Here is a 27,967-nt window from a genome sequence, read left to right on the forward strand (position 1 = left end):
TGTATTGCATTGAGCTGATGAAATCAATCATACAACAGACACAAAATCCCTCATGGATTTATTTGTTCTATTTAATCTCTGATAACCAGCTGCTCTCAAGCTACTCTGATATAACTGTCATCTACAATTCTGTGTCTTTACACTGATGCACTATCACTTGCCGCTGCAGCTCAATACTGTTCATTATCTTTGCAGAGCCATTAAGAAGTAAAAGCTAATAAAAGCTGTACTTGGCAGATCAATTTAGTGTACTTTTACACACTACCTTTTCATTTATTTTTTTTACAACAAATCAGGCTTGGCATCCTCGGACTAATCAAGTGAAACGCCTTCACTCCAGAGGACCTCCGAGGAAAAGCACATCCTGCAACGGAGGTGACCACTTCGCACCGCTTTTAAACACATATTTGGAACACTTATTATTTATCCGAGAAGTGGGGGGGGGGGTCCTGGCTTGGGGATTTACCTGGCTCTGCCCCCTCCCATGAACCTCTAGGTCTTCACCAACAATCCCTCTGCATTATAGAACCCAAACTCACTTTATGGAGAGGAATAAAATGGTTGTTAACACAGCCATGAGGAGGCACGCAATAAGGTGTGCTAAGAGTAAAGGGCTTTCTGCAGGCCTATGGGACTATGAGGTGGAGGAGGGAAGGATGAATGAGGGTTTCAACAAACAATCTGTCTACTACTGGCAAGTAGTACATGCTTAAAGTCCACGGTAGGGTGGACTTTGGTATATGAGTGCACACTCACAGTTTGCCCTACCGCCCTGAACAGGGATGGTCCAATTATATCTTAGGAATCATATGCTGCTTCTCAGGTCTCCTATTTAATAGCTGCTCTTTCCTACCTTGAACTTGAAGTTCTTCCGAGGAGCGAGGAGGGATCTCCGAGAAGCTATGAGGGAGGATACACGAGAGCAGCCTTCCCGGAAGCCGTGCAGCTAAAAAGCCATTGCTAACTCCGCCCATACAGCTGACAAATTCAAGTGCACTTCAGAGGAAATGACGTCCCAGCTCTGTGAAAACACATTCCCTCGTTTCCTCTCACCTCGCATGATTTCCTCTCAGAAGAAGGGAAGCAAGTGAAGGAAACAGGGATGCAATTTAAGAACATGTAATGTACCAAAAATGGCATGCCTATCAAGCTTTCTCCATATGTGCTTCAGGCTGCAGTAATAGCATTTTGGAGAGTTTGGAGAGGGGCGTCTTTTTAGCCTTTCCAAAGCCAGAAACACACAAACAAAAATGTAAAGAATGGATTAGGTATTGTTGGTCTGCTCCAATGTAAGCTGCAACCAACTACATGACCAGCTAACTAGCTCATTGCCTAGTAGCATTACTTCCAAGGCCAAAAAGCATTACCTAACTACATTAGTTTGTGTGGTTCCAGATTACGATAAAAAACAGCTCCAGCGTTACACTAGTGTTCCTCCACTGTTTGGAAGCCTGGTCCTGGATTCTATCAGATTTTAAGGTAATGTTAGCAGCTCGGTCTTGCTTTTTATTGGATGAGCAACCCCCGGCCAAACTCATTACCACAGAGCGGTACATTTGGCAAACATCGGACAGTCCTGATCCTAAAAGGCTTTTCTGTTGTAATGTAAAAATGAAAACATGCTGTTTGAAAATATGAAGTATATAAACTCTGCCAAATGCAAAAAGAATGCAATAAACGTCTGATCTTTCACCTTTCCTTAATAGCTATTTAATACTAGGCCTATCTCTACACAGCAGTATAGAAACAATGAAGTTTCTTTACTTCTGTGTCTGTTACATGGATCATCAACTGGTGAGGTTCTGACTAGGGATGGCAATGATTAATCTTTTAGTTAGTTAAACAGTTAAAAACAACTTTATTAAAACAAAAATAAAAAAGTTATTAAAAAATGTTTTTGCATGATGAAAGAAAAATAAGCTATACAATCTATTTCTTAACTGCTAGTTAATTTGCTAGTGCCAACTTTGCACTAGCGAGTTGCTTTTTAAGCAGCTCTTTTTTTCTGTTTGTAGCTCTCTGTTGGGTGGTGCTCACAATGGAGAGCTACGAGACACATGCTACTATATCGATGAGGACTGGCGGGTTAAATCGTCCGTCCTACACAGTAGGGTAGAGTATGCCAGGCAGACACAAAGCTAACAACCACGCAGGTGGTTGCAGTGGAGACAGGCTGTTCCAGGAAAGTGGCTGCATGTGTCCACGTCAATGCACAGAACATCGTGGCTGCGTGACCGGTACAAGTCTGCATCTGTCCACGGAACGTGGAAAGTACGTCCGAGCCTCCTGGATGGGTAAACTGGGACTCCGTTGCCTGCTTGTCGATTAACGGTTAGTGATCGGTTTACTAGGAGCCGCTATCTGTAAGAAAACCCCTCTTTAAATTAGCATCCCTAGTTATGACTTACGATATGATTAAGGCTACATAATTAAGACAAATTTAGTATCTCCACAGCGCTGTGTCAGTGCTGAAGAGAGCCTGGCTGCCCGAGTTAACATTCTGGGATAGCTAAGGGGAAAAAACAACTTTGTATTTCTTTAAGCAATCTGTGTCCTTGCAAAATAGAAAGCGGAGATAGCGCAAAGGGAGGAGAATGCCAGCTATTATCCCAAACTTGTAACCAATTATTTCCATAAATCAATGCTATTAGTCCCCCTATACGTTTAAACAGTGCCAAGGCGATTTTGTCTGACTTCATCTGAAGTAAATAGCTTAGTAAAATGTTTTCAACATAGCCTTTTTTCATTTCCTGAAAAACAACGGTTTTGGACATACAAGGTTTTCACCCAACAGCGATGATATGAGCCCTGTGCCGTGTGAGAGCAGAACGCTTGACGTAGCAACATTAACTAAGCGGTGCAGGGTGTTATGGGGATATTGAGAGAAAACAAGGCGACCATGTGTGATCCGCCCTCTCCACCTCGCATGCGTACAACAATGTGTGTTCATGCACGTGTACACACACTCTCCGTTCTCTATTTCCACCTGGTCTGCATCCTCCTGGTCTCCGTGGGTCTGTAAGGGAACAGAGGAGGATATAGGAGGAAATTGTCCAGCATGATTCCTTCTTTATATCTCATTTCTGCCCAAGTCCCTTTATCCATTCTCCTCTCTACTAGGAAACCCCAGGAGGAAATCCCTCACATGTTTGGACGTGGAGCACAACTGTCCCGAAACAGGACCAGACCCTAACAAGCTGGGAGCCAAGCTAAGTCAGACGGGCTTAGACACTAAAACAGAGACAGGGGCCATCAGGATCATGCCGCAATCCCCGTGCAATGTCCAGTGATGAGGGAATCAAGTCTGGCCGGCCGTGTTTTGTTTTCTTTGATTGTTCAACTAACTCTCGGAAGGCACTGTTGTTCAGTCTCCTCTGGTGATCCAACAGACTGCACATATTTTTTGATAAAAATAGTTCATTAGATCACAGCGGAAGAAAGGGGGAAGGGTGTGTTTGATGTGCTCGCAGAGCTCCTGTTGCATTGGGAGAGAGGTAAAGCCAATCCAGGAAGGGCTTGATCCTCTCTAAGGCCTGTGCTGCATCAAACACTTGTCAAACACCAGGCAGACGGACAGCTGAGTGGCTCTGACAGATCTGATCACAGACACAGGCAATAAGAGTCACCGCCGCTCAGCTCCCTCTATCCAGGCAGCGCTCTCCCACTCTTGTCAATAAGCCCCCTTTGACTCACTAAAACACAAACAGAGGGCTTTGAGGCATATGGCAGACATTTTCTTGTTGTTTTTAGCTGTGTATGATTACAGTGCAATTTCAACGGTCATTTCAGGGTCTCACCTCACCGAGGAGAGGTTTGTGTACTCCAGAAGGCAGCAGCATCTGTCAGAGATGCAGCAGGAGAGGGAGAAAGGAATCAAATCAAAGGGATGCTTAAGCTCCCACTAATCCGAAAGAAATGTCTCAAGGCCTGTTGGGATCATGGTCCTGAACCTTGCCACCCAGCGGGAAGGAGCATTTATGTTTGAAGGGATTTGATATCTGGGAATGGGTTGAGTTTCATGACACCGACCACTCAATCATGTCTGGAGGTTTTCCTCGGAGAGCCATCATGTTAAATTCACTGAAAAGGTAATATCATAGGTATTTCTCGCATAGCAGATCACTCAAAATACAGACATGGGAAAAGTACTCGCCAAATGTGAGTATCCCAAATTAGGGAGGTTGTCACGTATCCTAGAAATTGTTAAGAATCAGACGCATAGTTATTTTATAGTTCATAACTGTATAATCTTGTGCAAAAACTGCATTCTTATCATTGACTCTATTATAGGGAACATATCATATATATATATACACATGATATAATATCATATATAAATTCACAAAATTACATATTTCACTTTTTGACATTTTAAATATTTAAACACTCAATAGCTTGACTACATTTGGCTGCAACTACCAAAACTGAACAAATACTTAAGTTTGTGAAATCATCCTTGCATTACATACATCTAAAATTACAGTTATATCACAGTCACAGCAGCATATTTTAGAGAACAAATTCCCCTTGTCTTTGACTTACATGATGCCTGGGACTAGGAGCACAGAGCATCTTTAAACGTATTGTTTTGATCTGTAACTTTACCCCTATTTTCCACTGGGCGTGGAAACTTTATTACAGAACCCCGGAAGTGACATGGAGGAAAAAAGTAAATACGAATAAAAAAATAAATAAAAAAACATGTACTGGGCACAAACACTTTTGAGAGATCTTGACTTTGTTTTGCGAGATATCGAGTTTCATTTGCAAGATCTCGCAAATCCAACAAACAATAAGGCTAACCTTAGTAGCTAGATACTAGCTAGCGCTAGCACGACATAATGATTACATCTCCTTGGTAGTCTAAATACATCCATTGTTTATTTTGATAAGCATTACTAATTAATACATGCCAAAGTGAAGTGTTATAATGAACATTGTCGTTGACTGTTGATTGCAATGACTGCAGGCTAACCTTAGTAGCTAGCGCTAGTTTGTGTTGTCGTAGCAACCGGTAGCAACATGCACGTTCATGAGCTCAGCGACTTCTTTTCACAAAAGCGAGTAACGGCAAATCTGGTGACTTTCTGTTGAAAAGACGGCAGTATTGTCCGGCGAGCACGCAAGATATTTCTCTCTTGTGGCCGCCAAAAAGTCACCTCTCTCTTCTGTTCTGTGACTGAGGAGCTGCCCCTCCCCTCTCTGCTCTCTCCTCATGTGCAACGGCACTGCACAGGCAGGTAGAAGGGGAGGGGGGACAGGGTGCGGGGGCCGGCGTAGGTATGAGAGACAGCGGGACGCGACCACGGATGTTTTAAGAGAAGGAGAAAGACGCCGCTGAGCTGGCCTGGCCCTGGGCAAGCCAGCCTTCTTTGAGAATTCTTTATCGATCTTTCGCCCTCCCTTAGTAGAATTTTACTTAGGCTACCTAAGTAATATTATTATATTATAATTTAATATAAATTCCTGTAGTGAGTTTGTGATTATTTGGCTAAAGATTTATATTTCTTACTATCTACCTTGCTGACACAACCACTAAGCTTTATGCAAATTATTGCGTAATGACGTCATGAATATGCAAATAAGTGTATGACGTCATCTAGCTACTTTTAGCAACTTTTAGAGCTGATGATAGCTACTTTCATTGGAAAAGAGTTGGCAACACTGCATGAGCTTCTCTCTCGTGTCTTTTACAAGTATAGTTTGTTCTCTTAATACATCCATGGTATACGTGGCAAACTCATCATTTCATTGTATAAAATATTCACTAACGTTAAACATTGTGTTTTCGTTGTTCCTGATCATTTACATGCTTATCTAAATAAATGATGGGTTTATTTAGAGATTTAGAGAACCAAGGAAATGTAATCATGTCGTGCTACTAGCTAGCGCTAGCTACTAAGGTTAGTCTGCAATCATTGACATCAACAGTCAACGACAATGTTCATTATAACACTTCACTTTGGCATGTATTAATTAATAATGCTTATCAAAATAAACGATGGATGTATTTAGACAACCAAGGAGATGTAATCATTATGTCGTGCTACTAGCTAGATGTTTGTTGGATTTGCGAGATCTCGCAAATGAAACTCGATATCTCGCAAAACAAAGTCAAGATCTCGCAAAAGTGTTTGTCCCCAGTACATGTTTTGTTTTTTTCCTTCATGTCACTTCCGGGGCTCCGTACTTTATTATATACTTTTAATGTAAAAAGAAACACATTATTTTTCTCATACCTTCTGTCTGAAAATACTGAATTCACGCTCTGTCTGAAACGCTCCATTTCAGCGCCTGTCTCTTTAAGCCCCACTCCCGAAAAAGCCCAGTTTGCTCCGATTGGTCAGCGTTTCCAGGTCTTCCGCATTTGCGTTCTCAGAGTTTATGCACTGTCATTGCAGCCGTGGGAAAGTTGCAGCACTTTCTACCTATATATAGTATAGTTGTGACATCACAACCGTACAGAAGTCCTGACGGCTTGTTTAAAGGCACCGTTTCTGAATACAGGCTGTGGATTGTACATTTACTTTCACAGTATTTATATAGCACCTCAACCTGCTTTACAATAAAACAAATAGACATGGAAATCTCACTTTTTACAATATGGGACCTTTAATGCAGATTAGTTAGACGTGTGTATAAATACCCTGCTCTGAGCAGGCTGCTCATAGTTACTGGCTCCAGACCAGTGACTTTTCTTTCAACTCACAGAAAAGCAGTTTATCACGACAGACAGGCATGTGTCACTAACTTGTGCTAGTATTTTCTCCCCGTTAAGCTGAAATTGCTAACCTGTGACATCACCTTAGTGTTCAGCTTTTTTGTTTTAATGGGGGTGCTCTACAACCTTGGTAAATTGGCCTTGGCCTCTACTTACCACTATAATGGTACTGTGATTAGTCTGCAATCCCCCCTGTATTTGTCACTGTTAATTCATACACACACACAGAGAAAAACACCCTGACGCGCAGAGAGCACACAGCCAAAGGTCTGGCAGGTCTGTACTTGCTACTTTGTTGTGTCTGCATGTCTGTGCTCTGGTTCCACGCTCATGGACACGAGTGGGTCAGAAGCCACAGGCTCTCTCTGAATCACCAGCTGTAATTAAAAGCTGTGATGTCTCTATAAAGATGCCCACCATAGATGGAGAAAGAGAGGGAATGAGGGTGGAAAGAGTAGGAGTACTAGTGGCTGAGCCAGTGCAACTGTGCACCAGATGTTTTCTGGCTCCCCCGTTCGGCTTCCTTCTTTTCTCCTCCAGCCAGACCACTGGAGAGGGAGGACTCAAGTGCACGCAGCGCTGCCTCGCAACATTGTGCGCCACGCGAACACATCCTCCTCTGTGGCATGCACATTGTTCCTCAGACGGCTCCGCGTTGTGATATGTGATACATGAGCGAGAGGGTGCCATTCGAGTGCGAGACAGGAAAAGAGAATGGAAACAGGGACGAGAAAGAGACTGAAAAAGAACTGACTTGTTCTGCCTGTGAGGTCTGTTTCTTTATTGTTTGGTGGTGTCTATTACACGTGTCTTGCACTCACGGCTGCGTGAATGTGTGTTTGTAAGTGCGTGTGTGTGTATGCGTCCTCATCTGCCTGGTGTGGTGGAGATGAAAGTGTTTGCGGCCCACAGGAGAGCTGGCAGCAGCGTCGCACTGGAGGTCTGGCAGACAGAAAGAGGAGGTGCAGGGATGCAGCACCATCAGACAGATCCCACGCTATGACGTCTATATGAGGTGAGAAACCTCGACACAGGGGCTTACTCCAGCATAGGGTCGGACCGATACAGGCACTTCATGTTTTTTTGACTGGACTGAAGCAGACAACAGATATTTTGTTTGTTTTTTATGGTCGCATTTCACCATTCCAAACACTTCCAATAAAGTACAATTTTCCAGTTTTCCAGTTTCCTATGAATGTTATGCCTATCATGGTGGAAGAGCCTCTGAAACTACATTTGGATCATCACAACACACTTCAAATCCGTACTAATGAAATGTTTTAAAGCAGGGTAAGCAGGTTTCATTATAGGTTTTACAGATTGCCACCCCTGAAGCTGCTCTGTAAAATCCTTGAACACCTCACTGTATCGGTTTCTCTGGCCCGCCTTCTGATATAAAATGAGGAAAAAAATCACAGACTGTGGTCAGGAGCAAACCTCCATCATATCACAAGTGGACCGTTCTGGCTGGTAGTCACCAGATATTTCATAAAAAACGAAAACAGAGGTCCATGTATGAATCCAACCCTACTTCAAAGATCTCATCACAAGCTGTTGCCATCCATCCCTGTAAAGACACAGACCGTGTCTCGTCTGCTGTAAAAAAAAAAAATCACAGGGTGTAACAGCACAAACTGCCCATCAAGTGAACGTTCAGTGAAAGCGCGCTTTATGGCCCCGACTGTGTCATGGGCAATATCAGCCCATATACTGCTCAGCGGGGGGAAATAGCTCCCGTTTGTGGGGCATGAGAACATGAAAACATTCCACTTCTGTACAGTATTTTCCCCTTCTCCTCCTCCTCCTACTCCTTCTTCTTTCCCCCTCCAGTTTGCTGCCACTTTGTTTGTTTGTGTACGTCTGTTTTTGATGGGGGTGTTGATGTCGGCCCATATGCCTCATTTCCTCTGCCAGAAGAACGGCAACGGAAGCCTCGCAACCAACGCAGTGTTCCTCCTCTTTCACAAAGTCACGCCTAAACAATATGTGCAAGCAGGATGTCAAGCTTAGAAATAATCCATTCGGGTCTTCGGGTCACGATTTCATAAAACTACGCAGCTTGTAGTCACTGCTGAGAATGAACATCAACTTTTGTCCATGTTTTGGCTACCGAATAGACATCTACTTGACATCAAAGAGTATTCTTGAAAGATATCTACATCTGCTAGCTTGGATTTATTGGAATAGTGTTGCTACTGATGCACACTTCACAATAGAGTGAGTTAAACAAATAAGAGGACTGCTGTATCTAACGTGTGTACATCAGTCTACAAAAGGCAGTTCAGCAAAACCACAACTCAACTGGGCCAAAGAGTGTGAAAAAAAAACCTTCACTAACACCCCTCCTCTTTTCTTCCTGCTTGGAAAAGACCAGATGACAATAATGTGGAGTATGGAGCCTCAGTGAGCCCTGCTGACCCCTCCTCTTCCACCTCCCTCCTTCCATCCCTCCACCCCTTGGTCTTTGAAAGGCCTCCACATGTTTATGGCTCATGCCTGTGGTATGACGATGGATTCTCCATATAAAAGCCAGCAGGATCATGGGGTGTTTCAAATATTGCTCTCTGAAGACAGTTGCTGACAAAATGACAGCAGCCATATTTATTTTGGTCAGAGAGCACGGCAGAGACCCTCCCTCCTGCTCCTTCTCTCCCCCCCCCCACAATAAGGAATGTACCCAGGGCAAAGAAGTCTCAGAGACTGCTGGTAATGACTTTCTCCTCTGACAGAAGATTTAACGCCACTAAACTGCACGAGAGGCAGAAAAGTAAACCCAAAAGTTTGGTTTGAGAACATCAGCATAAAGCAAGTGTTGATTGCCTGTCTAGACATGAGCCTAGATAATCAATTTTCATCTGGTTAGGAGGAGATATGAAACATAAGCGTGGAGACTGGGGGGTGGGGAGAAAGAATAATCTATGGCAGAGATTAGCAAATATGTTATAGCTGAAACAGAACTTGTGGTAATTTGTGACTGTGACCGCAGCGGTGACCATAACTGCCATTGGCATTGGGATGCTGGAGACCTGGCCAAGTCAATGACAGGTTGATGTGTCATTCCTCTTCACCCATACTCACTACAGCACAGTACAAAGCTTCCAAAAAAACTCTGTCATCTCAGCTTTACAGTCATGTGTACAACATGAGGAAATCATCATTATGTTTGTGTTTGAGTTTTTTTTTTTTTATCTTCACAACCAGATTTCTGTGGGTGGGGGGGAGGGGGGCTTGTCACAGTCAGACACCAATCCAGGCCCTGTGTCCGGAGCCAGGCCATCCATGCTGTTCAAAGGAGGCAGGGTCCTTCTGAGGCCTTCTCACCAGCTACTGTGTCAGCCCCTATGGAGCTGCCTTATTAAATGAAGATTAAGCTGTGGCTCCCCCAATCACAACAGGCTGCGGTGTGAGGCACACATAATCACTATGACAGGTCGGCTGCCAATTAGTGCTCTCCTTCTGTCCTGGGAAAACGCTCCTTGCTCCGCTCCCGCTGGCAGGACGAACTGATCCGGATTGTTCATGATATTACCCGGGCCAGAGATCGCCGTTAATCACCTCCCGTCATTCCACTGTGGCAGAAATGAGAGTGGGACTTGTCATCTGTGCACCAGCTCTCCCTTCCAACTGTCCTGACTTCCCATAGAGCACACCCGGGGAACATTAATTGGAATAATGAGATAAGTACATGAAGGAGCAGAAGTGCAAACCTCTGTTCTCAAGTGCTTTGGGTCGACTTCAGAGTGGTGGCTCGAGCAGGCCTCGATTTGTTGTTTGGCTTGGACAAACTGCACCGTGAGCGCTGAGACTGAGAAAAACACGCTCCATCAATTAGCTTTAAGTTGAGAGCATGCATCTGTTTCAGAGAAAAGCTGGCCTGATGGTAAAAGGCTACATCTGACAAAAACACATCCAGAAATGTGTTTGGATGTCGGGGTTTCCAAGCCAAACACAGGCCAGACTCAGATGTGATCACATTGACTGCGTAACTAGAACGCTCAGAAGTGAATGGCATCTTTCGCCAGAGCTCAAACCTCTTGGCTCAGCGAGTATAAACACCCAAAATTGTGTGTAACACGCTCATACGCATGCACGCAGATTAACTGCCTGCTCGTACGCAAAGACTGCCAGAAACCGGAATTGTTTGGTGTCTCAAGCAGTGTGCGCTACAGACAAGGCGGTTGAGCTTCCTCCAGAGCGGATTTGAGGCAATCACCATTGCTCTGTGCATCGTTTTACTGGAGCAGAGACTTTGGAGCAGATGGTTCGCAGACGGTGAGGACCAGGAGGTCCACAGCACTGTGGATTCACCGCAGAACCACACTGGCTTCAGACAGAACCTGGCTTAAATCCCACCAGTCAACCAAATCCTGCTGGTCTTGTCGATCCGGGGCGGATCTGGGTTCACTTTGGTCCCCTGCACCAGTAGGTGCTTGTGGGGGAAATTAAACAACTGCCTGCCTCTCTGTCATGTCCATGGCCTTAAATACAGACAAAAACCTTGCGGGGCCTTCAGATGTCACACTGCGGAGGAGTGATGACGTGGCAAACTGAGTCTAGATGGGTTTATCCTGTGTACCAAAACTTGTTTATCCAGGGTTTCAAATTGATGGCAGAGGAAATAGACTGGGCATCATGGCTACAAGAGGTAGTTATCACAGTTACAGTACAAACACAAAATGCACACAGAAGTTATGACAGACAGTATTAGTGGTGGCTGGATCCGAGCACTCAGATGACTGATGGGATGGAGGGCTTGGCCTCGACTGTGCCCTACAGCAGAAATGGTTTCTCTGGTTACATACAGGGGACATCAATACCCCCACAAAGGCCTGTAACTCTCCAAGTACAGGTACACAATCCAATGGCCAAATATAATCATGATGTGCTCCTTCTTTCTTATTCTTCCTCTTTCTGCTTTTCCTTTCCTTTTTCTTTCCACAGGGTCAGCAGGGTGACTGTGAGTCTTCGTGGGCTCGTAGAAGCATTTAGAGTGTAAATTGAACTGCATTGTTCTGGAAAAAGCCAGGTCTTAAATACGTTTCTGTTTTCAGTTCCAACATTTGCTAAGCTATAACCTTTTACTGTTCCATAACTTCATATCGTAAAACTCCTGTTCTTGTTTGGGTTAACTTTGGGCTTGGCCGCCTCCTGCACTACAAATGCCCCTCAGATTAAATCTAATTTTACCTACAAATCAAGCAAGCAGAGCTGCACAAAAGTCGGTATGGTAGCAGGCAGGAGTGACATGCCGTCTGAGAATCTGAAAGCCGATTTGTAAAATTAGCCCAAGTTGCAATGGCGCGTTTGTGTTGGACTTTAGTCTCTCTTAAATCCCAAATCAGGGATTACATTAAGAGTGGGAGTTTGGAGAGCTTTCGCATTTTAAGTTGTTTACACAAGATCTAATGTCACTGACATGGCAGAAGCAGCTGTTGTTCAAAGATTATAGTAGAGTGGGTGGGCAAGAGAGGAAAAAAAAGGAAAATACCCAGATGGATTGATTGGCAACGCAGAGCAGCAGAAAAAACAAAGCAGAGAAAGAGCAATCCAACCTGCCACACATCTCTGTTTGTAAACCAGTGAATCTGGTGACAGGGGTTGCTGGGAAATATCTGTAGGGAATTCCATAATGGCATCAATGTGCAACAACCGGGTGCTGCAGTGCTATCAACTCTGCTTACCTTCCCTCTCTTCTCCTCTCATCAGCTCACAAGACAGAGAGGGGGGAACCCAGTCTGTCAATGGTGATAGCACCGGAGCAGCTATTAATAGAGTCTCTTTATTGTTTATAGTCTGTTCAGAGCACCACTCCAGGGATACAACGGATAGAAGAGTGTTTTACCGTCTCAAGGGTGCTATGCAAACGCCTGGCTCACATGCCAGTTATTAGACAAGACTTCCTTATTCCCTATAGCACTGGTTCTCAAACTGTGGTACAAGTACCACTGGTGGTATGCGGATGGAATCTCTGATATAAAATTTTTTTTTAAATTAAATGAATTAATTTCAAAACAATACTACAGAAATACTACAACATTTCCAATAATAATACTTAGAATATGATCAGTTACAAGTCATTTAAAACAAGTGTTTGTTTAAGTGTAATATTTTTTAATTCGATATCAGCTTGCTACATAGTTACGTTCATGGACGGAGTGCGCATAAATCCATAACTAGTTACGCTGTGATGGCAAGAGAGTAAGCAGAGGTAAAATGAGTGGTTATAATACTGCAATCGTGGCTCCAAACGGGACGAAAAGTGTGGAAGAGGAGGACAATATTTCGAACAGCCCTGTTGAAACTAAAGTGGTGAAGTCTCCACAGCGCCTGCTAGCAGCAAAACAGTGAGGAGATATGACCCGAGTCACCTCAAATTTGGAGCGGGACGGAGGAAGTAAAGTACAGCATGGCTGTGGCTGTGGCTGTGGACAATAAATATTGTTGTAGGAATAAACCTGCCACCTGCGTGAACTGTCCATAGCTTAGTCTAAATCCACGACGTTCCACTTCAAGGATTGCTCCGGTGCCGACGGAAATTCCGCAGTATGTCACTCTTTTCGGCCGGATGTCCGTTACCTTCCAATTTCTTTTTGTTTCATTGCATTCTAAACTCCGGTGGATTTCTGAGGACTATGGTTAACTGCTCCTCAGATCTCTGCAGGGTAAATCCAGACAGCTATCTAGACTATCTGTCCAATCTGAGTTTTCTGTTGCACGACCAAAACTACTTTTGAACGTACACACGTTCCACCAAAACAAGTTCCTTCCAGAGGCTATTTTGCAGAGGCACTGTGGCTCCCAAGACAGTTGTGATTGGTTTAAAGAAATGCCCAAAAACCAGAGCATGTTTTTCTCCCATCCCAGAATGCTGTGTGGACTAGCCAGACCCTCCTCCGCAGCGCTGTGGAGGAAGGTCTGGCAATGCGAGACTATCTGTAGCTGAATAGGGTAGACCTACGCTACTCTATCTTAACGTGGGCCATAATGGTGGTACTTAGAGAGCCTAATATTTTCTGAAGTGGTACGTGATGTAAAAAGTTTGTAACCAATTTTAAACAGCTGGTAGAATTTGACAAACATCAACAATGCACGGACGGTTTTGTAATGACTTGATGTTTTCAAAAGTAATGTGATTAATAGCAATTGGAATACTTTTTTCCAAATAAATAATGCTGCAGTTGTTTAATCTCACTGCCAAAAGCACACACAAAAATATGATGTTCCGTTTAACGCAGCTCGTGGAAACGTACCAAATTCTCGTTTTATTTTTTGCCAAACTTCAAACGTTTGCTGAAAATTCGCATGACAGTTGCATGGAAATAGCGCTTGTGACATTGGACCACCACATATTTTGTCTGTCCATGTGCTCCACACAATCTTTCCCTACAATTTTGGGGACAGAGTGTGTTATCAGGAAAATGGTGTTCTGGCAAACACCGGCTGAGCTCAGCAAATGAATCCCAGCAGTGCGAATGATATATTGTTTACACTGATCAGCAACTGGTACGGAACACATCAGACACGGTTTACACAACTCATGTTTGCTGTGCCTCTTGACATTATCTGGGCTTTACTTTCTCTGCTTTTGTATGTTTTATAGAGGCATTGGATCATTGCCAACAAAGAGGGAAAAGAAGAAGATCCTTTGCATTGTCCTTGTGCGTCTCGGTTAAGCTGAAAGACGGGGATCGGTCAGTGACGTCCAGTGTAATTTAAATACGTGGATATGTAGAAATGCAAGCCCGGGTGATGAGATAAGCATTGCCATAAATAGTGTGTATACCTACATGCTGTATCCTCTTATTTCCTGTCTCCATTTAATCCGCAGCATCTTTACGGTCTGCAGTTATATAATCCTGTGCTTATCCTAAACATTGGTGTCTGGTGTCCAGCGAGAAGAGCTGATAAAAATGTTCATTGTTAGACTGTCTTAAGTTCCAAGTGATCATTATAAGCACTTCTTATATTTATATTTCCTTCTGAATATAAAAAACATACGTTGGGGTTACAGTTTTCTGTAACCCCAACGTAATTATATTGAAAAGATTCAATGTACCACACTGCATTGCAAATCCTGTTATTTTAAATAGTACTAGGGACCTACAGTATGGCTTGCAAAGGCTGTGAAATTTCTATTAATTTAAAAGGTCACATAGCAACATATTTCATTATGAACTAAGCCATATTGCGGCCCTTTCTTGAACCTTCACTTCCTGATCACCTGCATTTCAGAGGGTGGCCTGTCCTCCCATTGGACTATGCTTTATTATCACTCACGGGAAGTGATTATTTTACAATGTCAGTCGGTTGAGCTCCCATGTGACGGCACTGGATCTCTTCCCGTTCAACTTTCGGCAGCTTACATTTTTACATTGTGTTTATTTGAACTGAAGAGTGTTGCATTTCACTGGCTTTTGCCAAGTGGGGATTTTTCACTAGCGGTCGAGCGGTGGGGAATTAACAACACATGCCTAAGTCTGAAATTTACCTTTATTAAACTGGCCTCCACAGCTCTTCACGAGCCCGGAGAGTCCTAAGATGCACACAGAGTGACACGTTTACACACAGCTTTTAACCAAACAGCTGAGGCCACTGATCTTCCAAAGAGACGTAACTCAATCATAGGATAAGGAACTGTACTGAGTGGTTTGCAATGAACAGCAGCTTCAAGTAAGATGGACATGGGGAGTCTGCTGTCAGTTTATAAAGGACTGAAGAAGAATGGCCCTGCTATGCACTCAATTTAGACTTCACAACAACTTCCCATCAGTGACTTCATGCTTGGGATAATTAACGGCAGTAACCATGCACAACAATGCTAAATTTTAATTAAAGAAGGTCATAAAGTTTCTTGGAAAAGGTCAAACAGGCATGGCGAAGTCATGAAGAGGCGTGTAGGGGTTGGGGAGAAATTCCCTGACAAACAGGACCGGGCTTTAGGAACTAAATGTGCCATGGAATCACAGTTTCCTACCCAGAGAGCAGCAACTGCCTTGATAGTGCTGAAATATGAGAAACTATCAGGGTTTATTTCAGGTTTATTTACTCTTTCACCACTTCACTAAATGATCCTCCCATCCAACACTCCAGGCCAAAAATGGAGAAAACTCTGCGAGGTTAGAATATTTTCCTCTTTCTGTTAAACAATGTTTTTCTTTTTTTGACAGCCTGAATGATATCTGCCACTGTAATTGCTTCCTTATTTGGTGAATTAAATATTTACACTTGGCCTATCCTAATCCAAAGTTTATGAGAGACCTAAAAGTGCATTAAGGGAAAAGACATTTATTTTAAAAGCACTGCTAACTGAAGCCATCAACCCCAAATGGTGTGTTTGGACCGTCTGAGAGAAATGGTTTACTTTAAAAAAAAAAATATTTCCCTTAGCTGTATTCACACAGAGAGAAATTCCAGAATTGACTTCTAATTTAATGGCCTGACATACATGCTGTGTGCACCGCAAATATCTCTCAGGCTGACGAGAGGAAACAGAGACGGCCATTGAGGAAACCTGCAGTCCGTACTTTGAAGAATTCCACTGAGGAGAGGAAAGGAGATGGGAGAGACGGGGGGAAAATATACCTCAGAAAAAGAGCTGGCTCGAACAAGGCCGCCATGGAAAAATACTGATATTTCATGCATAGGAACGCCACTGTGCACCTCAAAAACACAGACGGTAAAAAAAACAAGGCTGAGTGGAAGGTACAAAGGTTACATGAAACAGGTGGAACTCTGAGATGGGTTGAAACAGTTCTCCAATGGAATAAGTGGGCTGTTTTCTTTAATATTCACCAGAGTAGTGTAAACTTTAAAGTGAACATCGATGGAGTTTGGACCGGCTGACAGAATATCTCTCTCATACACATTAACATATGGCTGTATAACATCCTTACCTCTCCTGCAGTGCCTCATGGCCATTTTGCACATCCTGGACTCAGCGATGGTGGGACATGGTATTGTGTCCTTGGGTGGTTTCTTTACAATGTGCCGCGTCCGGGTCTCCAGACCCCACTTATAGCCACAGGTTTTGTTTCTCCTGGTGCAGGCTCCCCATTCGCTCCACTGGCCCACCTCACAGCCCTCTGTAGAAACACACAGAAACAGGGATGTGCAGTGAAACCACAGCAGAGTGCAATTTAGAGGCAACTCAAAGACCCCGGGTCAAGCTTTAATACAGGGTAAAGGAGCTTTACTGGGATGCTATAACCTATTTGTGTGTGGCCCCAGTTCAACTGGGGAACACCTACCAAACCAACCTACAGTCGTTATGCACATTACAAAAGAGAGCAATCGGAATCGTTAATAACGTTGGCTATCTGAAACAGACAAATCCATTATTCTTAAAGTCACATATACTGGTTCATTGAGCAGGTCCAATTCAAGATGGCACGAATCATGTTCAAAGCAGGAAATAATCTACTTCTGTGAAATTTACAAACAAATGTTTATGGAAATTCAGGGTGGGTATAATCTGAGAGAAGAACTTAACTTTAAAAACTCCGCTATCTGTGGGGTTAGTGTGTGGAATGGTTTGAAGCAGGTGCTAAAACATTGCACAAACATTAAAAAGTTGTATAAAAACACTTTATTAAAAGGATATGAGGATGAAGAGAGGTGATTGTGGGTGTGGGTTATTGTACTGACTGTAATGGGACAGGTGATTATAGAGGGATGGGTTGTGGTGTATAAAATGACTGTATATTTCTTATCTTGCAATGAATATATAATGACATATGCAATACATAATGTGTACAGGAATGAGAGTTGAATAAATAGTGGGAAAAACAACAAGCTTCTGCTTCGTCCCGCTCCTTTTTGGAAATTTTGCATATATTGTTATTAACACTTTTTCAACACACTTAGTGTATTTTTATATTTTATTATTTTTTTGTCCGGAAAAAAAAAATTAAATAAATAAAGAAACCAGAAACTGCTTGTTTTTCAGTCCACAATTAGCAAGCCAACTGAGAAGTTATAAATACTGTTTACAGGTAAAGCAAAGTGTAAAAGACAATGTTGTTTACCCTCTTGATCTTGATTTCATTTTTTGGACATATTTGTGTTGTTTCACGTACCTCCGCACTCCATGGTTTCCTCCAGCGGGGCAAAGCTCTCGGGGCACTTATCAAAGCAGCGCCCTTTGTGTAGGTAAAAGCCAGACTTGCATTTGGTGCAGAAGTCTTTGCTGAAGCAGGACTCACAGTTCTCTATCCTGCACCCTGGAGGAAGAAGGAGAGGAAGAAGAGAATCATCAGAGTCTGAGCAACTCTCTCATCTGGAGTTGATAGAAAGCTAAGGGGTTTGGGGAAGGGGGTTCTTCAAAGGATTATACTGTCTCTCCTGCAAAAAAAAAAAAAGGCCGGCAATGCCCTGTGAATCATTTCTCTCCGGGTCTCAAGTGTATTTCAGCGAGCGTGTTTCGCCTGACAGATATTTAATTTTTCATCTTCCTGTTCTTGTCACGCTGACCTCTTTCAACAAATTGCACCGACATCCAAAAGCCCAAGTACAAACACACAAGCTCACATGCTTTCAACTAATGGTGTGATGCAACAGAAGAATACATCCCATCAGGGCTCTAAGTAGTGTCCTAATATGCTATCCTATCACTCCACATTGCTCCAATCTGTGTCTGTGTCCATAACTGAGGAATACTGGTTTTCATTATGATGGCTCACGATCACAATGCTTGGCTGCTGTGTGGATCGTTTAAGTTCTGGCTACGATAAAAAAAGGGGGAAAAGGTTGGTTAGGAGTGGGGAGGCGTGGGGGACACCGACATTTCGCGCCACCGACATTTCGCGCCACCTTAATTGCCAAACAAATGCTGATGCATTCAGTCAGCAAACACAACAGCGCACTTATCCTCCCACGCCACACCCTGCCGCTGTGCATGACACACAGCGCTTGCAAAGAAAGGCACGGCGATGTGTCATCAAGCTCTTACTCTACAAATAGCACGTCAGGCAGGGCCAAATTACAACAACCACACCAACACGGAGACGCACAGGCCCACATGATTAGAAGGGGCCTCCCAGAGCTGGCTAATTTATGACGTTCCTCAAAAGCTCTATGTGGCCCTATTGCCCAATAGGCTTCCAATGCTGGTGAACCACAATCTATAACCTGCAGCCACCATCACCCACCGCTTGCAGGGGGGCTTCCCAGGTAGGGTGTCATGCGCCCCTCTGATTTTGTCTCGGTGTGTAAAACCTGCGTTACTGTGATTTTCCACATGTGAGAGGGACAGAGGCTGAGGGCTGCTCTTTTATCTGTGACCCTTGCAGGGCCCGGGGAAGGGAAGGTTCTCACAATCACACCCCTTAATTACACCATCTCCAGCTAACCATCAGGCCTCCTCCTCGACATTCCTCAGAAACGAGGGGGTCCCTCCCCGCTTCACTTTGAACCCTAAAGTATGGCCTCTGCCCACTCACTCTGGTCTCACGCTTTCCCGACCAGTCTAAACAAAACATGGACACACACACACACACACACACACACACACACACACACACACACACACACACAAACAGAAACACACACATACCAACCAGATATGGCTGGAGATAGACCCACTCTGCAATGAAGCTGTACTCCACATTCTGACAACCGTAGATACACTGACCATAAATTACTTATCTCTTTGGTAATTGTGAGTGTTCTCACATATCATGTTATTAATTGAATCATCTGATATTATTTATCTCATCTAGGTATTTTATTTTGCTCAATTTAATCTTATATCTCGACACATGTCTTGAACCTCTCTGGAGTGCTGTGGAGATTTTGGTGTTGCGTGTGTGAGTCTAAGGGAGGTATATTGGCGTATTGTTTAGCTCCTATCCACTTTGTTTTGGGTGATACAAGAAAACCCCAATACAAAGAGCAGGCCAATTAATCACCAAGCTATTTGGAAAGCACAAAGCTGTCTTTTACCCTTCACACTTCCCAGGCCTGTCATCACCTGAGAGACGTTTAGCTCCCAAACAAAAAATAAAAGAGTAAGAGGGGGAACAAGAACATCTGGCAGTACTTTCAAGCACTAGGGTTATTGTGCAATCCTCAGTTATTGACAGTAACTAGGAGCAATGCAGATGTCTGAAAAACTGTATCCTTGCAGCAACAGTAGCACTTGACAAGGTTTTTGATTCGAACATCACTGTCGGTTTCAGATGTAATGCAAGTGTGCAAATGCCCGCAAATGTTGTTTTTCTAAATAGAACATTTTGTAATAATGTCACCCTGTGAGATGGATGAGGTGGATGACACATCAATGCGGCTCGAGCTCCATGGGAATTAGAATGCAGGGAGGCAAAGCTGGAGGGTCAGAGGTCATCAGAGAGCGAGGTGGGTAGGAAGGGATCACTATGACAAACATTCATCCCTCTGTCCAGTTATCTGGCAAAAAGGTTATCTGAGAAAGCGTGGGCTATCTGTGACACTGGAGAAACTCCCACACTGATCAATGGCCAAGTCAGCAGTTAGGTAGCTCGTCCAGCAGCTCCAGAAACTGATACAGAGGAGCGGGTTCATTCTCCCTGGAGGATTAACCTCTGGACCACCTTTAAAATCTTCATCTAGGTGCCTCAGGGAGACTAATGAGAAATAATGAGGTCATCAGATCCCATTGAAGGCCCGCTGTTCCTGGGACTTAAACGTATTATCATCATTATCTCCCGTCCTGGTTCTGGCTGTGAGCTATATTATGAACACAAGAGGAAAAGCCTTAGATTTCAGCTCTGACGGGAATTTAAAAAGCTGCGGGTAAAGTGGGAGGGTGCATGATTTGAAGACCAGTACCACCGTTATGGTACGTGTCCAAATATGTGTTTTTTTGTGTTTATTTTCACGGAAGGGATAGCCCTTTTTCCCAGCATTGCACGCTAGTGGGCTAAACCCTCCTACAACCCCGATGGCTGCAACTGATTGGACGAACACTTCACGTGGGGCTGTCTGCCTCCGGATTTAAAAACGGACCATAATGGCAGCTCGTTTGGAAAAGTTTCAGAAAAATGTGCTTCTGAAAACATTTTATGCAAGAAATAGGCTATGCAGTTGCTGAATCCGTCTTCATTTCAGATCGACAACGGTCAGTTTAAAAGATTTTCATGAGTTTTGAAGGCGAGCTGCCTGCTCCTCATTTGCATAAAGTAGCCTGGATTCAACTTTATGCAAATGTGGAGCGGGCAACTCAATGCCCCACTTCTCCAAAGTCCCCGTGAAGCTACCAGAATGCATTGCACACAGAAATGAATGGAAAGTGTGGAAATGACGCTTGACAGTGGACACATACTATTAACTCTATCACTATTTTTGTTGTTTGTTTGACTTTACACTTGAATTGTGTGTGGTTTGCATGTCAAGTGCATTTGAAGTTGAGCGATGAGTCACTAAACGTCACTCGTGATCTAGCACGTTCTTGGCAGAAGTTGGTACCTCAGCTGTGGTCTGGATAGGGAACCCACCGATTGTATCACGGACTCTCAAAGCCTCAAGTCAGCTTCAGTTAACTGCTGTTCCTCCGCAGCCAGACAGCACCATGTGTAATCTCTCCATTTATTTAAACAAATGTTCACCGTGTAAAGAAAGGGTGCCTAATCATTATGTGAAGATGGATGGATCGCTCTTGTTCCAGATGGGGTCTTTTACGTTATCTGAGCTGAAGGTGGGCTGTGAGACCCCTCATCAGTCTACTGAGAGTCTCAGCCTCCCCCAGAAAGCTAACCAGAAGCAATGTTGCACAGCAGGAGTGTCCATGTCGTAAAAGGCCTGGCAGTGTGAGGGGGAAAACAAGCCCTATTTTTCCATCCTTTGCCTCCAAGCTGAGTCGAACAGCTCTGACCTACTCTCTAGGCCCTGGGTTTGGCTGACATGGAAGCTTTGGCTTGCTCGCTGCCACCCAGCCATGTCGTGTGGAGCTGCGGAATGGCAGGAGTTCATGGCAAAGGCGAGAGCTGCCATGTTCTTCCCAACTCTTTCAGCGCAGTTTTTTCCACCTGGGTGCTCCTCCGTGCGCCAGCGTAAAGCTAGGTGAAGCAGAGTTGGTGTTCCTGTCAATCAGCATCTCCCAGAGAGAGAACTCCGATGATAGATGTGTCAGCGGCCCTCCTAGCTTCTTCACTCCAAGGAACACAGTCTGTGATATACCAGGATCTGCTCCTGTATCTACTCAGCCAGCTCCAGCATACACACAGACACCTCAAGCTTCAGACATTGGTCAAGCACAGAGAGCCCTTCCACTCACACTACAGTACGCACAATTAGAGTTGTGAGAAATAACCCGATTCAACTCTGCATCTGGCTGTAATGTCCTGGGGGGCACGGCTTGGTCCATTCATTGTATTGTGAAAGAGCAGTTAGTAAAGCTGTGATGATTCATGGTTCATGGTAAGGCTCAGAGGCCAAAAGCAACTGGTCTTTTTGTTGGTAAGACTGTGCAATTGAAATACCCACAAGCTCAGAATTAGAGTGAGAAAGATAGAACTTGAATGAGAGACATGGAGAGGCTGTCAGCGCTGCCAAATAAAGGTTGCAAAATCCATGTTAGTTGCTTTATACAGCCTTGGTACCAGTTTGGCTGAGGCCCACAATGGCTCTTATCCGCCTCCAACCAAACAAATTCCCATGATGTACTTTAAAACTAAAACGATCTTGGAAAAGGCATATCTACTTCCAGCCCTAATTTAATGTGACAAAGCAGCGGGAAATACAACAATGGGATTTAGTAACAGATTTCCTCAGTCCGAGAAATGCAGTAAAAAATAAATCACAATTGGCAATCCTAAGAAATTACCTCTGACAGAGGAGTCTCTAGTGGCACATTAGGCTGGCACTGACTGAGCTGTGATATTTAAACCACCAAGATATTGGCAATCCCGGGCCATGATCAGACTAGTTGTTGGTTGGCAGCGAACACAGCTGGGATTTCTGCGTTTTTTAAAGTCCGCTGCAGTGGGATAAGGAAACTGGGTTGGTGGCTAGAGTGTGTACTGTATGTGTGTGTAGGAGTGGGGGGTACATAATACACCCTGAGGGAGGATGTTTTGAATACAGCCTTGCTCCAATGCTGACCCTCTCAACACTTTCTCACTTTTAAAAGACAGCTCTGATAGTCGCCTTTCAGCTCATAATTCTTTCAGCCAGAGAGCTTGCGTGTGATACAAAATGACAGAATACGCTTTGGCTTGGGAATGTATGTTAAAACCGAGGTATTATGAAATGTGACTGAGGCGAGAGCATGACTGCACCGCATTCACACAGATTTGGCTGTACATAAAGCAGCACACTGTGTGCCCGTTGCTACAAATCTTCCCTGCAGAGCAGTGGGTTGACACCCACAGACACTGGTGTGGGGCCTCTTCTGGGCGACTGATAAGAACCCCTGTGGATAACACTGGAGTTACTGCATATGATTTATGGCTCATATCAACACGTCTGTTAGCTGCTGAAAGGGGTTCTTGCAAAGCAGAGACCCAGGAACATAATATATGGACATGCAGGAAGGTATTATGCAACAAAAAGGCATTGCTAACAAATGGCTACATCTAAGTAATCTGGCTTCTATGAAGGTCCAGCTGAAGTATAGCTGTAAATGGGCTTCCAGTTATGTTATGTTGCGGAAAGTATAGTTCCCATTGTTGTTGGCTCTAATTATGGAGTTATTTTCTCTGCAGTGTAGGGAAAACCCCAGAACAGTGAGCCTTAAATTTTAAATTCATCAAATGAGGCACCGTTTCTAAAGTAGTCCCGAATTATATAAACTTTTTTGAAGTATTTCTAACTAAAACCAGCAAGAATGCAGATTTCTTTGCAAATTGCACAACTGAAAATAATTCTATTGTTTAATTTTCTTTTTGCCTCTTCATTACAAAAAAGTACAATATTCCATCATTTTCTGTTCAAGTTTTTAAGATTATTTTTTGGCCATGAAAGGGGAGAGAAGGGGAAATGACATGCAGCAAAGGGCCGCAGGTTGGAATCGAACCTGGTGCAGGTCAAGTTCAGTAGAAAGTCTACAATAAATTACTTTTTTAGGTGAGTTAAGGTGAGACTGTGATAACTATACCTGTATCCCAATTCAGGGGCCACAGTTTATCCCCTAAAGGATGACGCCCATACTAGTGGGTCTTTTAGAGGACTAACCTTATAAAGAAATAAGCTAACGGAGTTTGATTTAAAATCAGAGAGAAATAAATACTAGGGGAGTGACCAATCCTGCTCTTGATTTCAATAGTCAAAGTCGAAAGCTTATCTTTTCCATTAAAAATCATGACACCCCTACTTACACTCTGAACTGTGACATCTTACTTAAACACATGGCGAACAAATGGCAAAAATGTTAATGGTGAAGATATCACACAGCTAATGATTTAGCCCAGTGATAAACTGATGACCTGTCCAGAGTTTAGGGGGCCTAGTGCATGCTAAGATAAGCTACAGCCCACCCATGGTGCTGGAAAGAAATTCTTAAGAATGTTCTTTAAATGCTGTTTGGGAAGTTTAAAAATTAGGGTTAGGGTTATATATATCTAGGCCTATATATGTACATTTCAATAATAATAGTGCACTGGCCTTAAGCTTCTTATCAGTCAAACTATCTGTGTGCCTTGCCTTGCGTCAAACTCCATAATATTGCTAGAGAAGAGTGAGTTCATCCCTTCTCTCCACCCATGGCTCTCTCTGTCACAAGCCTCAGGAGTCCCTTCAGAAAAAGTGAAGTTTCAGCCAGCGAGTGGCTGGGAGCACAAGCCTCTTGCTTGCTTTGCTCTTGTTTTCCTTTACACGGGCAGTCCACAAAAAATATTCTTGTATGAGATAAAAATCGCATAGACAAACTCTGGGGTAATAATACGCAGCTGCTCCCTAAGTGATTTCAGAGCCTGTGTTTAAAAAGCTCATGATAACAGAGACGTAATGCCACGTTTCAGGCCTCTTTGGAAACCAGGAGCACCCAGCGGCTCTGACCACATCGGGGGAGAACCCCTCACCCTCATTTGTCCACCGTGCCTTTGAGCTCTTGCGTACCAGTTGCCTGTTTCAATTCACAAAAAATATTCACTGACCCGACAATTAGCTTCCAAAATATCCTCTTATGGAGGTTGGACGTGAACTGTTTAGCGAAAATGACATGCGGAGCGCAGCTGAGAATGAGGCTCTGAGGAAACTAGATTAGAGTGCCATGACTGAAGCAGCGATCACATCAAAGTAGGTCTCACTTTGAGATCTGATGTAACGTGACAATACAAGATGTTGTTCTATGAGCAGTTTGTACGGAGAGAGATTCAGATTAACTCGCCGCACATCAGGATCAGTTAAAGTCAAAATTCACCCAGCATGGGGATTGTACCACAGAACAAGATGTCTTTCTTTTCCAATTCTCTGAGTCATGAAAATAGAGTGAGTCCCAACCTCCCAGTTAAACCAGGGTTCACACACTCTAAAACTCTGAACCAAACCAAGCCATACCTGAATGTAGGCTTCCTGGGACTAAAGTTAGCGAGCCAGCTAAGAGCACACAGCATGTAAATAAGAGAAGTTTTCTAGTTGGAGGCGCATTTTTCTTGTTAGCGGCTAACTACATCCTCATACCTGCTAGCTAATTAGCGGAACGGTCTGTCAACTGAATGCACAGAGAGGATATAAACCCTTCATCTAATTCCTGGTAAGCTAAGGAACAAGCCTACCCCCAAAATATTGAGGTAACGGAGCATTTGTGGAATCAGCAACTGTTATGTTATTATGCATCTTCCACTGCTACTTGTTAATTAAAAAAGTCATCATTGTAACAAGGTACTAATTAATGCATTACTACCCAATACTGATGTAGAATCATAGCTTGTCCAACTTAACAGAACATGAACATGCTCTGACATTAAATTGCCAGATTTCTGGGTACTGAACTGCTACAACTATTATTTCTAGTCAGTTATATTACCTGTATTGTTACTATAAGTGCCACGGCCCACGGCACATCATGCCAAATGCTATAATTACAACAGTGTCTCTGTGTCCCAAGCGGCAGCGACAGATGGCCACCCCCCTATAGAGCCAGGGTGTGTCCGAGGTTTCTGCCTGTCAAAAGGAAGTTTGTCCTCGCCACTGTCGCACCAAATGCTTGCTTGTGGGAAATTGAAATTGTTGGGTCTTTGTAAATTATAGTGTGGTCTAGACTATCTGTAAAGTGTCCTGAGATAACTCCTGTTGTGATTTGACACTATAAATAAAATTGAATTGAATTCATTTTCTAAACCATATAAGTTACCAACATCCAAAGTTAGCTGGTGCAGCTTTATTTCATATTCAAATGGACCAGCGGTCATGTAGTTGCATCTAGGTCGGCAGTGATTGGTTAAGCAGAATGTAGAGGTTTTTTTTTTTTTTCTTTCTTTCTGCGGTTGCTAAATATTCGCATTATTGGGCCTAAGGGTCCGGACACCCTCCTCTGGGGCTTGCGTCTGTCAGGAGTTTGGCTCAGGGAACCAAATGAGTTCAAGTTCCTCTCTGTTTTTTATATGAAACACTCAGCCAACACCTTAGGCTTGGTGTAAAGCTATAAAGGCTCTTGCTCTCTCTCTCTCTCTGTTCGAGCATATTCCATGTTAAAAGAAGGTTATGAGAACGGGGTGCTACATGAGGAGGAGAGGGAGACATTTCATTAATTGGATTTTAGAGTTATTCTTTAACGAGAATCATGAGAGCACATCCATTTTTTGCTGTTATTGTTTGGAGTTTTTTTAATAGTATAAACCATAATTTAGAGTGTGTGAGAGCGATGGGGCGTTCTGTTTCAAGTTATTAAAACCAAAACAGTATTTTCCACAAAAACATATGGTGAAAAATCACTTTAACTACAGACCGCAGGAGTAATATGTGTAACAATGAGACTATTATGAGACTATTAGCAACAATGTGATGTTATCGCTGAAACAAAGTGATTAAAAGTGAGTTTGATCATGTTTGCCTTCCTCAAACACTACTAATGTTAAGGGTTAATGCTTTGCTACACATGATATAGATAGATAGATAGATAGATAGATAGATAGATAGATAGATAGATATACAGACAGACAGACAGACAGATAGATAGATAGATAGACCGACAGACAGACAGATAGACAGATAGATAGATAGATAGATCACATGAGATAGATCAATCGATCGATAGGTAGATAAGATAGATAGATAGACAGAGAGAGAGACAGACAGACAGACAGACAGACAGACAGACAGACAGATAGATAGATAGATAGGTTTATAGTATATAGATAGTTAGATAGATCACATGAGATAGATCAATCGATCGATAGGTAGATAAGATAGATAGATAGACAGAGAGACAGACAGACAGACAGATAGATAGATAGATAGATAGATAGATAGATAGTTAGATAGGTTTATAGTATATAGATAGTTAGATAGATAGATAGATAGATAGATAGATAGATAGATAGATAGATAGATAGATAGATAGGTTTATAGTATATAGATAGTTAGATAGATAGATAGATAGATAGATAGATAGATAGATAGATAGATAGATAGATAGATAGATAGATAGTTAGATAGATAGATAGATAGATAGATAGATAGATAGATAGCTAGATAGATAGATAGATAGATAGATAGATAGATAGATAGATAGATAGATAGATAGATAGATAGATAGATAGATAGATAGATAGGTAGATAGGTAGATAGATAGATAGATAGATAGATAGATAGATAGATAGATAGATACGTTATTAATCCCCAGAGGACAACTCATTCATTCATTGGATGTGCTTATTATAAATTATGTGTACAAAAAGTTGCAGAGAATGTAAATGTGAGTCCAGTTACAGTTACTGATTAAGTCCAGATGGACACCAGCAGCCTCCCAGTCCAGTGTTGTCCATTCTCTGTGGGGATGAGTTAAAAGGTTTGATGGCCACTGGCAGGGATGACCCCCCCTGTGCCGCTCGGTGGAACACCTTGGGGGTTTAAGTCTTTGGCTGAAGATACTCCTCTTCTCAACCGCTATGTCGTGGAGGGGTTGGGAGACGTTGTTCAGGATGATAACCAACGTGGACAGTATCCTGTTCTCTGTCACCGCCTCCAGAGAGTCCAGCTCAACTCCTCCTCCAATCACTGGACTAGCTTGTTAAGTCCCTCACCCTCAAGCTCCGTCCCTAGCACATGGCAGAATAGAAGATGGCGCTGGCCACCACAGACTGGTAGAACATCTGCAGCATCGTGTTGCAGACG

The 27,967-nt window shown here is 43.2% G+C and overlaps 1 protein-coding gene across 1 annotated transcript in view; it reads right to left on the reverse strand.

Moving 5' to 3' along the window:
• The window catches only part of rspo2 (R-spondin 2), a 74,207-nt gene that overhangs the window by 11,228 nt on the left and 35,012 nt on the right, over positions 1–27,967 (reverse strand). Inside the window, exons 4-5 of the mRNA XM_078253577.1 lie at positions 17,797–17,940; positions 16,615–16,803 (exon numbers count right to left, since the gene is read on the reverse strand). Coding sequence (XP_078109703.1) covers positions 16,615–16,803; positions 17,797–17,940 — 333 coding nt within the window. The remainder of the gene's footprint in view (positions 1–16,614; positions 16,804–17,796; positions 17,941–27,967) is intronic.

This window comes from Sander vitreus, chromosome 6, assembly GCF_031162955.1.
Source record: "Sander vitreus isolate 19-12246 chromosome 6, sanVit1, whole genome shotgun sequence".
Taxonomy (NCBI): Eukaryota; Metazoa; Chordata; class Actinopteri; order Perciformes; family Percidae; genus Sander; species Sander vitreus.